The 10,831-nt window shown below is 36.0% G+C and overlaps 2 protein-coding genes across 4 annotated transcripts; both read right to left on the reverse strand.

The window, feature by feature from the left end:
- Positions 1 to 339: 339 nt before the first annotated feature.
- Positions 340 to 3,758, reverse strand: LOC9314066. Of its 3 annotated transcripts, none has more exons than XM_021026840.1 (3): positions 3,599 to 3,757; positions 878 to 3,432; positions 340 to 607 (listed from the first exon to the last, which is right to left on the reverse strand). In XM_021026840.1, the coding sequence occupies exon 2, from the start codon at positions 3,420 to 3,422 to the stop codon at positions 906 to 908; it is 2,517 nt and encodes an 838-aa protein (XP_020882499.1). In that variant the 5' UTR covers positions 3,423 to 3,432; positions 3,599 to 3,757; the 3' UTR covers positions 340 to 607; positions 878 to 905. The 3 variants fall into 3 exon arrangements, with proteins under 3 accessions (XP_020882499.1, XP_020882501.1, XP_020882500.1); XM_021026842.1 differs by having other exon boundaries at positions 878 to 2,254; positions 2,348 to 3,757; XM_021026841.1 differs by having other exon boundaries at positions 340 to 585; positions 878 to 3,758.
- Positions 3,759 to 6,112: 2,354 nt separating this feature from the next.
- Positions 6,113 to 8,886, reverse strand: LOC9314067 (probable RNA-binding protein ARP1). Its single transcript, XM_021024156.1, has 6 exons — positions 8,265 to 8,886; positions 8,031 to 8,172; positions 7,623 to 7,749; positions 7,492 to 7,534; positions 7,144 to 7,390; positions 6,113 to 6,381 (listed from the first exon to the last, which is right to left on the reverse strand). The coding sequence occupies exons 1-6, from the start codon at positions 8,448 to 8,450 to the stop codon at positions 6,338 to 6,340; spliced, it is 789 nt and encodes a 262-aa protein (XP_020879815.1). The 5' UTR covers positions 8,451 to 8,886; the 3' UTR covers positions 6,113 to 6,337.
- Between the last annotated feature and the right edge of the window lie 1,945 nt (positions 8,887 to 10,831).

The following is a 10,831-nucleotide window of genomic DNA, read 5'->3' on the forward strand; positions in this document are numbered from 1 at the left end:
TTAGTGTTATTCCCCTGTATTTTCTGTATACAGGGGGGCTCATACCAATGCCGATTGATATGCTTGAGAGAGATAAAAAGTAAAAGTAACAGATGAGGCTACTATGTTACTATGTGACAGACTTCTTTAGGTGTGAAACTAATCAACTCATCTATGTCTTGTGACTTTGTCTGGTTTGGAACCAAAGGTCTGTTTCGAGTACCTATGTGGAGGAGTGTAGAGGATCAAGTGTCGTCGGTAAAAGCTTGAAAATCAAAATCCAATGATCATTTAAGTAATTGACTACTCCAAATCATTTCACCTAATAACCATTAGCAGCAATGTCCTAACATCACTTGGTTTAGTAACAGCAAATAACATGTTTTTGTCACCAGAAAAGAAAAGGTAACCATCTCTCTAACCTCTTAGTCTCTTACAATAAATAACAGATGATAATACTCTGAGAACTCGGGGAATTACATGTTTTCTCATGTTACAATTACACAGCCTAAATCTCTACCTATTACATAAGAAAAACACGAGAGCCTCCAATCCATTGAGCCACTTCATTGTTTACTTCTCTTGATGCCTGCAGATTGTTTTCACCTGAAACACAAGACCAACCATTCTGTTTGGATATTAGAAAGAATCCATATAATTCCCTTTTAAGGAAAAACACAACAAACAAAGACATGGCCTTTTCCCTTAGTTTTCATGTATGTGTTAATGGGGATCTTAACTTCCTAGCTTGAATCTACCAGGTAACTATGCATATATCTCTTCTCACTCTACCTACGTTAAGAATTCCACACCTTTGTTATCAATACCATAATCAAAAAACACTGAAAAAAAAAAAAACTGTGCACTCAGAGAAACAACACATGAGAAGCAGGTTTACCTGAAACATGTCTGAAGCAAAACTGTTTCTAGGCTGGAAGACATAGTGCTGCATCCTCCTCGCCTAAAGACACAACATAAGGCTGAACTTTGAATGTTTCAGTTATCGTATAGCTGAGCTCGTAATTTACCGCTTTTGCCCCAAAAATACTGAACCTTCCTGCACTGTTGTAAGCAACCTCAGCATCAGCACCCTTCTTATAAACTACTCTAGCCCGGTTATTCTCCTTGTCAACTTCAGTCTGTGACTCCTTTATTGGTCCAAAATGCCTAAACATTTTACTCAGGCTCTTCTCAGGAGGTATTGTATCCGCTTCAGAAAAGTTCATTACAAGCTCAGCTGGTGCATTCTCATCAAAGTTTGCTGGTTTGTCTGAGGCTGAAAGATGAATATTGATCTGAGCCTGTCTTCTTCTGTATGGTCGACGAGTCCTTTGAATCTGAGCAGGTTTCAACTCAACTGGCACAACTTGATAATTTGCTTTCTCAATAGGTGGCGTTTGCTCTTCACCACCATTATGGATCACCCTGTCAGTCCAGTATGTGTCTCCCGTTTCCTCGAACTCAAATGATTCAGTTCCTGCTACATTAGAATTGGATGGTCGACCTTTTTTCTTGCTTACCTTTTCCGTGGTAACTTGCTGTGAAGCCGATGAGTTTCGGAAATCCAAGAAAAAGCCAGCAGCAATGTCAGATACAACGTTCTCTTTAACAGGGTCTGTTGCTGCGCAATGAAGCTGGGATACAAAACTCTCAACAGAAAGAGTTTCATCATCAAAGTTACTACCCTTCAAAACTGAAGAAGATCCTGCCATCTGACTAGCAGCTCTGGCTATGCATGCACCGATCTTAAAGGAAGGCCTTTCGGCGAAAGACACCTTCGCGAATGAAACAGTCTTCCTACCTTCCCCTGGTGAATCCTCACTCAGGACATCAGCCTTTCGTTTCACACCATTCGTTTTCATGTCAAAACCGGTTATATCATTAGCATAATCAGAATTGTTGGGATTTTCTTCCATTTCTGCATCTTCCTTTTGGTTTGGGTCGATACTTGGAGCTTCATGAGTAATGTCATCTTCCTCTATCATTGTATCTTGTTGATCTGCTGTTTTCCTATCTAGGGATTGATGATCCTTACCTTGTTGGTTTTCTTCAGATCCCAAAGTTGCATCAGAAGTCTCTTTTGAACAATCTGTTGCAGCAGCTGGAGATCCTGCCCCAACACCAACACGCGCTTCATTCAATTCAGATTCGATACCTTTGGGACTTAGGCTTAGATTAGCATCTGCTGTGGCAACATCCTCTGCCATGTCAGCAGCTTTCTTATCATCTTTCAAAGATACATTCCCGGTTTCGGTTCTAAGGTCTTGTATATTTCCTGACCAAGATGATACACCACTGAAATCAATAAAGTTGGTAATATCAGAAGTTGGATCAAAAAGAGCATTATGATCCAACGGTTCAACTTCACCTGGAGCAGCATCTTCAGTGGGACTATTTGAGATAGCTGAATCAGCAGATTCAATTGTTCCGGTAAGATCACTTGCCATATGAGCATTATCTTTGCGTTCATCAATTTCCATTTTCTCAACTACATTGGAAACATTGTTGTCAGCTTCAGCTACTGGAACATCTTGGGTTTTTACCATACTTGCACCAGCAGATTCATTGCAGTCATTATCCAAAGCGCCGCCTACTTTACCATCCTTTATCATCTGTTCCTCTGCCGCACAATCAATCTCCATGGCTTCTCCGTTTTCCTCTTTCTGATTTTTTTCATCTGTTTCCTCTTTGCTCAGTTGGGTAGACTCCTCTGGAACCTGTGCAGATCCTGAATGCTTAGCATGTTCATGATTTCCCTGTTCATGAAGAGCAACACTCTCTTCATTTTCCTGTTTGCTATCAACAACCATTTTGTTATTATCCTTCTCTCTTTTCTTTGTTGTTTCCTTCTCTCGGTCAACTTTATTTTCTGTAACAGAAAGCGTCTCAACATGGAGTGTATTTTGCTGGGACTTTTCACTTTCAACATCTTGTTCTGCAGCACAAACACCACCGTTATCTTCAACTTCACATGTTGCCTTCTCATCGGTAGCACCATTCGCAGCAGAAATTACAGTCTCCTCTTCCCCTACAGTTTCATCATGACTAGCACCATTGTTACTCTTAACTTCAGACTTAGCCGTTTCATCATTCAACTTCACCTCAACAGTTCCAGTATCTCCTTCACACTCCATCTCAGTTTCAGGCTCTGTGATAGCATCAGTCCTTTTAACATCATCATCAACATCAGCTTTCACTTGTTTCTCATCAGAAACCGAATTACCAGCTTTTAAGCTCCCACCACCAGTAGCTAAATCTCCATCATTTGGGATTTCATCAATCCCACAAACATCGAAAACACCTGAATCGAAAACCTCTGACGTTGTTGCATCCTCACCAACTAGGGTTTCAGTTTTAGAAGATAAACCTAGTCCCTTACCAGCTTCCTCCATGGGCTCTCTAAAATCACCAAGAAACTCACTTTCCTCTCGCTGTTCCTCCATTGAAATTTATCTGTTAAAAGCTCAAAACTACTCAATCTATCGATGGGTCTTATACAATCCGAAACTCGGAACAGGAATCGGAGCAAAGGGTATTCGAAATTAGCATGAAAAGTTCCAGATTTCGCTGAACCCAGAAGTGAAATCAACAACGAGAAAGCTGAAATTATCGGAATTACCTCTTAAGATCTTGCGAATTGGAGAAAAGATATAAAGGGAAGGGCTTTGGGTCTCTCAGTTACAGAGACCAGTGTGGTGAAGAAGACAGGGCAATGCTCGAAGAGAGAGAAAACCTACGATCCATTTTTTGTTTTCGAGATAAATCCCTAACTTTTCTTAAATGTTGTTTTTACCCCCAATATCTTGTTTGTTTCACTTTTAAGATCAAAGCTTTTCAAGAGTGATAAAAGAACCTTTTGAAATTTTCCGTATTTGTGCACGTTTTTTTTTTTTTTTATAAACTTTATCGGCTATCCGGTCGGTCCCGGTAGGAACGCACCAAAGTACTACATAGTGGACTGGTCCACCGTGTTAACGGTTAGCCCCTTATGCCCAAGCATATGTGGTCTAGTGGCAGAAGAAGCTTTGGAAAAGGGTGAAACTCTCAAACCTGAGTTCGATTCTCCCTGGAAACAAAAAAAACATTTGTTTGGGAAGTCTGTCAGTTGGGCCTTGGCCCAATTAGTTTACCTGGTAGCCAGAAATGCAGGCGGTCTGACTACCCCCTAGCACTTAATCGGAAGGCATTTCAAACTCGAAATAGCCATAGGCAGAGTGGTATTTGTGCACATTGAGTTAAAAGATATTAAAAGAACTTTTTTCATTATAAAAAGTAAAAACTAGTTAATACATAAAATTACTATAATTATAATTAACTATATATGTAGATTGTAGATATATAATTTAACTATTCTTTTATAGATATGTTATGTGCAGTTACGTATATCTATACATAGTTGAATAAATAAATGAATTAAAAAAAATGTGAATATAGTCAACTATGTAAATATATATTGTTAACTAGTTTTGAATGTAATCAACTATATAAATATTTATTTGCTACTTGTGAATATAATCAACTATATGTGAAATTTTTATCAAACAACTATGTACAGATATATTGATGATTATATTATGAAGTATTCATAAATTCTATGTTGAAAGTAGAATGAATACTATGATAAATTTAGCACTTGAAAACTGATCGTTATAATGAAAGAAAATGAGTCTGTTGCCGTCTATTAGTAGAATTTTCTTTTGTTACAATTATAGTCTTCTTTTTTTGGATTGCCGCATTATTACGACCTGTACTATTTCCATTCTCAACGTTTCGACCCAAACTTTTCGGCTCTTCATAAATCGACATAAACTTTACTTATTCTTTATAAATCAACCTCAACTTTTGTTTTTGTTCAAATATCTACACTGCCAATCGAAATAGATAATCCGGATTCTAAACCCGATTAAACCGTTAAATCGCGATTACTGTTTTGCGTTTGACTTTATCCGACTGTTTTGCCTCTGACCCGATAGACCCAGTTAAGAAACGACTTCGTGTGTTTTGGAGAGAACAAACTCAAATCGTTTAATCTAGGGTTCTCATAATTGGGAAAAAATCGAATTGGAGTGAATTTGGATTCTGAGAAATTTGGGGAAAACAGATTTTGAGTGATTTTCGGTTTAGGGTCTTCAACTCATGAGCTACTCGTCGGATTCATTGCGTTCAATGCGTCGACAAGCTCCAAACGGTGTTCCAACGAGATGCTGGTGTGGAGAGGGAATAACCACATTCACATCGAAAACAAAAGATAACCCTTTCCGGCGATTCTATATATAGATGCTCCATTGCATTGCAGGTAAAGTCAACTTTTTATTTGTGTTCTTGATTGAAATGATTAATTGATCGGATTGTATATGTACCAGAGAGAAGGAGGAGCATTTGTTCAAATGGGTTGATGAAGCCTTGTTAGACGAATTAAGGGAGGTGGATGGCAAGTGTAGTAGAGTTATTGAGGATCTCAATGAATTGAAGACAGTGGAGGAACATATGGTTAAGAAGATGAAGAAGATGGAGGAAGAGATGGTTAAATAGCACACGACGTCGTTTCTTAACTGGGTCGATCAGGTCAAAGGCAACAAACTCGGATCAGGTCAAACGCGAAACAATAATCGCGATTTAGCGGTTTAATCGGGTTTAGAATCGAGATTATCTATTTCAATTAGAGGTGTAGACTTTTGAACTAAAAAAAAGTTGAGATTGTTTTATAAAGAATAAGTAAAGTTTATGTCGATTTATGAAGAGCCGAAAAGTTTGGATCGAAACGTTGAGAATGGGAATCGTACAGGTCGTAATAATGCGGCAACCCTCTTTTTTAAGATGTTAATGTGATGATTGTACGAGTTACCAGCGTTATTGGGCCGAATACACTGCCACTGTCTATGGCAGATTCGTTTGGTTTAAAAGGTACATGAGTTTTAATTTTTTGTTATCAAGGTACATGAGTTTTTTTGTTATCTCATGTATATTTTTTATTAATCTCCTGATCATGGAAATAAATTGTCATATCTCCATATACTATAGTCTCTTAATTATTATTTTTTTTTCTCTTAGAATTTTTTTTTTTTTTTTTTTTTTTTAAGTCGGTTGAAAATAGATGGATGTGGGTGGTACATTGCTAGGCTAACCCAAGAGATTGATGTCATGACACCTTCCATTCGTATTTAAATAGAACACTTCATAATAAAGCGATTTTAGTTTTTTTTATAAACTCTATCAGCTTAGCTTCAATGAATAAATGATTAAATGTAACGAAATTAAATTATTAAAAATACATGTCTGTGGTAAAAATAAAGCTTAGTGAGATGGAGAAAATGAATTAATTTTTAGCTGAGTCATTTGATCAACAGCTTGTAGCCTATCAATGTATGGCCTTCTTCTGTATGCTCTCTCCTCCAACTGTGCCTATTCAACAGTCAAAAAAGCAAATCTTTATAATATCAGTTTAATAGATTTTCCGACACACGAAGATCACAACATCTTGCATGTAAGAGGCCTTTTCGTTTTTTATTAACCTATAAGCACCAAGATCCAACTAAATTATTACAGAGACACGTGCTACAGCGAGGGATCACGTGCCAAAGCAGGGCCTAGCTAGTTGAGGGTGGATCCATGTGATACCACATCATGGGCACATGAGGCCATGACTGACATCAACTTAATAATGCAACTTGTGTATGCATGTGTGCGTATGTCTCATCGGATTTATTTGGTGCATATATATAGAGTAAACAAAAAAATCGATGCATAGACAGAAGCTAGATGGTTTAAGAACACTATATGTGAAGAAGACATGTACATGTTAGATATGATTATAGTAATTTTATTCCTTTTAACCATGATAATTAATATAAATTACTGATTTGTAAATTGTTATTGTAGTAAAGTGGGATATAAGAAAAAAACATCAAATCAAATCTAACTTTTTTTTTTTTTGGTATTTTATAACCAAAATACTGCATAATACAAACAGATAATCCAATGATGATATTGACGTAAAAAAACAATCTATTTATGTTAACTAAATACGTATGTGAAACAAATGTTGATTCTGATATATATTTTTCTCAAGTGATTATTGCAATAGTACTTATTTTCGATATCTTTTTAGTTTTTAGTGAAGTAGCTAGCTTTCGTTATAAGGTTTCGAAATAGAATTACAAATACCTGATATGGGAGGAGTGGAAAAAGAAAGGGGTTTCGAAAAGGAAGGTGGTGGAAACCCGTAGGCTTGAGATTGATGATAAGGATAGACAGTGTAGAAAGGCACCATTGGACTTGCTGCCCCAACCATAACTCGTCCTCCACCATACATGTGATGGTGGTAATATTGCGGTTGCGGCTGCGATTGCGGTTGTGGTTGCATTTGTGCATAGTATCCGTTCATATAGGTTCCTCCGGCATATCCAACTTTCTGTTCATTAAACAATCACAAACAAATTCATAATAAGTGGAAAACCATAGAAGCATATCGATTTATTTTGTTTGGTTTGAATTAGAAATCATGAGACTTACTTGATTGAAGTTCATGTTCGGGGCAACGTAGGCGGAAGGGTACCTTAATTTAATATCAAAACGGGACTAATCAAATACTTTATTAATTTACGTACATATTCAAAAAGATTAGACCATAGAAAATAATTTACCCATAGAAAGGAACGGCTTGATGTTGTTGTTGAAGTTGGTATTGCTGGTTTGTGAAACCGGACGGGTAGTACCATTGAGAATGATTTCCAACATGTGGTGGCGTGGCCCTGTTACCATTTTTTGTTCCTTCACATGTCAAAACATCATTGATGATAATGTTAATATTGGTTTTGAAAAATGATTTCTAATAAGTTTGAATAATGGCAAAAAGTACTGGTCTCTCGATTTCGTTCATATCAAGGTTTAATCCTTAGAATGTCTCCTATCTATGGCAAATTGTTTTTGTTTTTGTTTTTCTTCCAAATTGTAAGTGAAAACATTAGCATTAGACATATCTCCACATAAAAAAAAATTCATATATGACATATATATAGCATTTTATTATAAAAATAATAATTAAGATGGACCTTGTTGAGGAGAGGTCATGGTGGGGGATTTACGAAGGCGGCCACCGAGGGAGGCGAGATTGCAGTTGGCACGGCGGCCATTGATGATCGGAGTAGAGTCTTCGCAAGCTCTCGTGGCAGCTTCCGCATCTTTGAAAGTCACCTATCAAAAACATATTTTAAAACAAAATGAGAAAGGAACAAAGCAAAAAGTGAGATAAAGAAAGAAAATAAACGAGATAGGACGAAGCATACAAAGCCGTATCCTTTGGAACGGCGAGTGAGTTTGTCGGAGATGATGACTGCCTCCAAGATGTCACCATACTTGATGAAATGATCATACATTGCTTCTTTGTGAGTATCCCAAGCCAATCCTCCTACGAACACTTTGGTCAGCTTCGTGTCTCCGAAACATCCGTTCACGTTGTTGCTCGTTGTCATTGGATCGTGTGTATGCGAGAGAAAGAGAGAGAGAGAGAGAGAGCAGAGATATAGATAGAGAGAGAAGAAGAGTGAATTGAATTATATATAAAAAAGAGAGGGAATAATAATAAAGAAGTTGTGTAAAATAAAGAGTGACAGATTGGTGGACAGGTAAGTCTTAACGTGATCACTACACCCTTCAGTATATATGTCTATATTCATATCTCTTATGCATTTTCTCTTAATAACATCTCCACAAATATATTTTTGCACTGCCATGGCCCATGCATGGGTTTTAGCAATGTTGTTGATTGACTTGTCCTAGCCGAGCCAATTGGTGCTTTAGACGGCAAAATCTATTACAACTACATGGACTTCATTTGCTTAGAAAAATGTGTTGTCGTGCAGTGATGAGGTCAGCTCGATTGGTTTCATGAGATCTAACCCAAATTTGAATTTTTTTTTGTTATTGTTTTACATGTATGTTTATAATTGAGCTCCATACATGTAAAACAAACAAACAAAAGAAAGGTATGGAGTTGGCAGTTGTTGTTAAACCTGGATCTGATTTAGTCAAGATATTGGGCTGGGCCAATTTTGGGCCCAACAGCAACACAAAAAGATCGAGTCGCGCAATTGCCTTCTCCAACCACATGTTTCGCAAATTCACAGAGCGTATTAAAAGAGAAAAAAAAAAAAAAGTTATATATATATGAATGCAGCTTTTGAAGTTGACTTAGACCCAAAAAGTTTAAGAAATTTAGCGACACTTAAAGGCCTAAAGGGAATCCTATCATAGGATTCCTATCCTCCACCTTCATAAAGATTAGCTAAAAGCGGGACCATCTTCTGTTTGAACGGTAACATTTTGGAAAATGAAGACGTTTCCTATTCCGTTCATTTTTAATTGGGTTCACTATCCGGTCGATTATCAAATGCAGCTTCTTCTTTCCCATGATCAAAAGATAATTTAATTAGTCGATGCAAAAATACTGAAAATACCCATTGTTGATAGAAACTTACGTGTCATAAATTAATAAAACAACTATGCTTTTTGAAAATAACTGATCAAAATGAACTTTTTGAATGCTATTATCCATAAAATTAATGTCAAAAAGATTTGAGAGAAAAAGAATAAGATAAGCTAAATAATGTCAAAAAAGATTTGAGAAAGTTTTATTCCTTTCAAAAGTTTTGCCTTTTAGATTAAATATGTCTTTACAAAACAAAAAAAAACGAAATTAGTTGTCCGTTTCTTTTCATTTTCTTGCTTTAACAAACTTTATTCCTCTCTGTTCCTTTCTTTTTTATTGTCTTTAGCTGTGTCTTGACTCTTGACTCTTGATTTTTCCATGTTGGATAATAATGCAGGCTTCATGATAACATTCATTGCCGTTTTACCGTTTTACCGTTTACATGATAGAAAATTTGTCACGCAGTGTTTTACTTTAAATTTATACCAATCATTATAAAAGCGTTATATACTGTATTTGATTATTTTATAAACTTATTAGTTAAGAGTATGATTAAAAAACAAATTAAACATTTTTCATAATATATGTTAAAATCTTTAGAACTTACTTAATAATGAAATGGAGGTATTAATATGAAATAAAATCTCGAATCTAGTATAATGTGTACATAATAATAACATTAATACACTAGAAGAGGGTTGAACAAAACGTCAAAATATACCATCGGAGAATAATGTCGAGAAGCTGTTGCTAATGAGTAATGACAAAGTTTGACCGTTCGAGCTCGTCGAGCCCTTCGGTTACGTCTTTCAAGACTTTGTCTAGTTGCATGGCATTTTCCGACATTCCAAAAAAAACAGCCAAACACTTTGAAAATCTCACTGACGCTTGTCTTATCACTTTCGAGTCAATATATTAACTATTTTTCCGTGGTAATTAGATTGATTAAACAACAGTTTGCATACCAAATTTCAAGAAACCGATTTCTAACCTACGTGGCTTAGGAAACCAAAGTTATAGCAAGTTTTTAACCTCATTTAGCATTTATATGATCATTCAGTGAATTTTGCTACAATTATTTTGACCAGATAACCAAAGTTTTATCTATCTTTGTTTTGTTTTGTTTTGCTTAGTTTACAAGATTGATTGAACAAAATATACAAATGATAATACCGTAGAAGTAACAAGTTGTTAAGAAAATACTCAAATAGCATGCAATGATTAAACAAACAAAAGATCTATAAAGAAAAGAAAGAAAATAGAAGGAAAGAAGATTGACTTGGGAGGGTTATGACATATGCAGGAAGAAGGTGATAAAGTGCACGTGTACCTGAAAAGATATCATCATCTTAATGTAGAAATCAAAATTTTCCGTATCATATTTTTCAAGAAAATATAAAATGTAAACAATTAATTGGACTCATG

This window comes from Arabidopsis lyrata (assembly GCF_000004255.2).
Source record: "Arabidopsis lyrata subsp. lyrata unplaced genomic scaffold ARALYscaffold_5, whole genome shotgun sequence".
NCBI lineage: Eukaryota > Viridiplantae > Streptophyta > Magnoliopsida > Brassicales > Brassicaceae > Arabidopsis > Arabidopsis lyrata.

Excerpts from the sequence above, each read along its gene's own strand:
- LOC9314066 (XM_021026841.1), bottom strand. The coding sequence starts at position 3,422 with ATGGAGGAACAGCGAGAGGAAAGTGAGTTTCTTGGTGATTTTAGAGAG.
- LOC9314067 (XM_021024156.1), bottom strand. The coding sequence starts at position 8,450 with ATGACAACGAGCAACAACGTGAACGGATGTTTCGGAGACACGAAGCTG. Across the intron at positions 7,750-8,030 it reads CATGACCTCTCCTCAACAAG|GAACAAAAAATGGTAACAGG; the intron begins GTCCATCTTAAT and ends TGACATGTGAAG. Across the intron at positions 7,535-7,622 it reads CAAGCCGTTCCTTTCTATGG|GTACCCTTCCGCCTACGTTG; the intron begins GTAAATTATTTT and ends TATTAAATTAAG.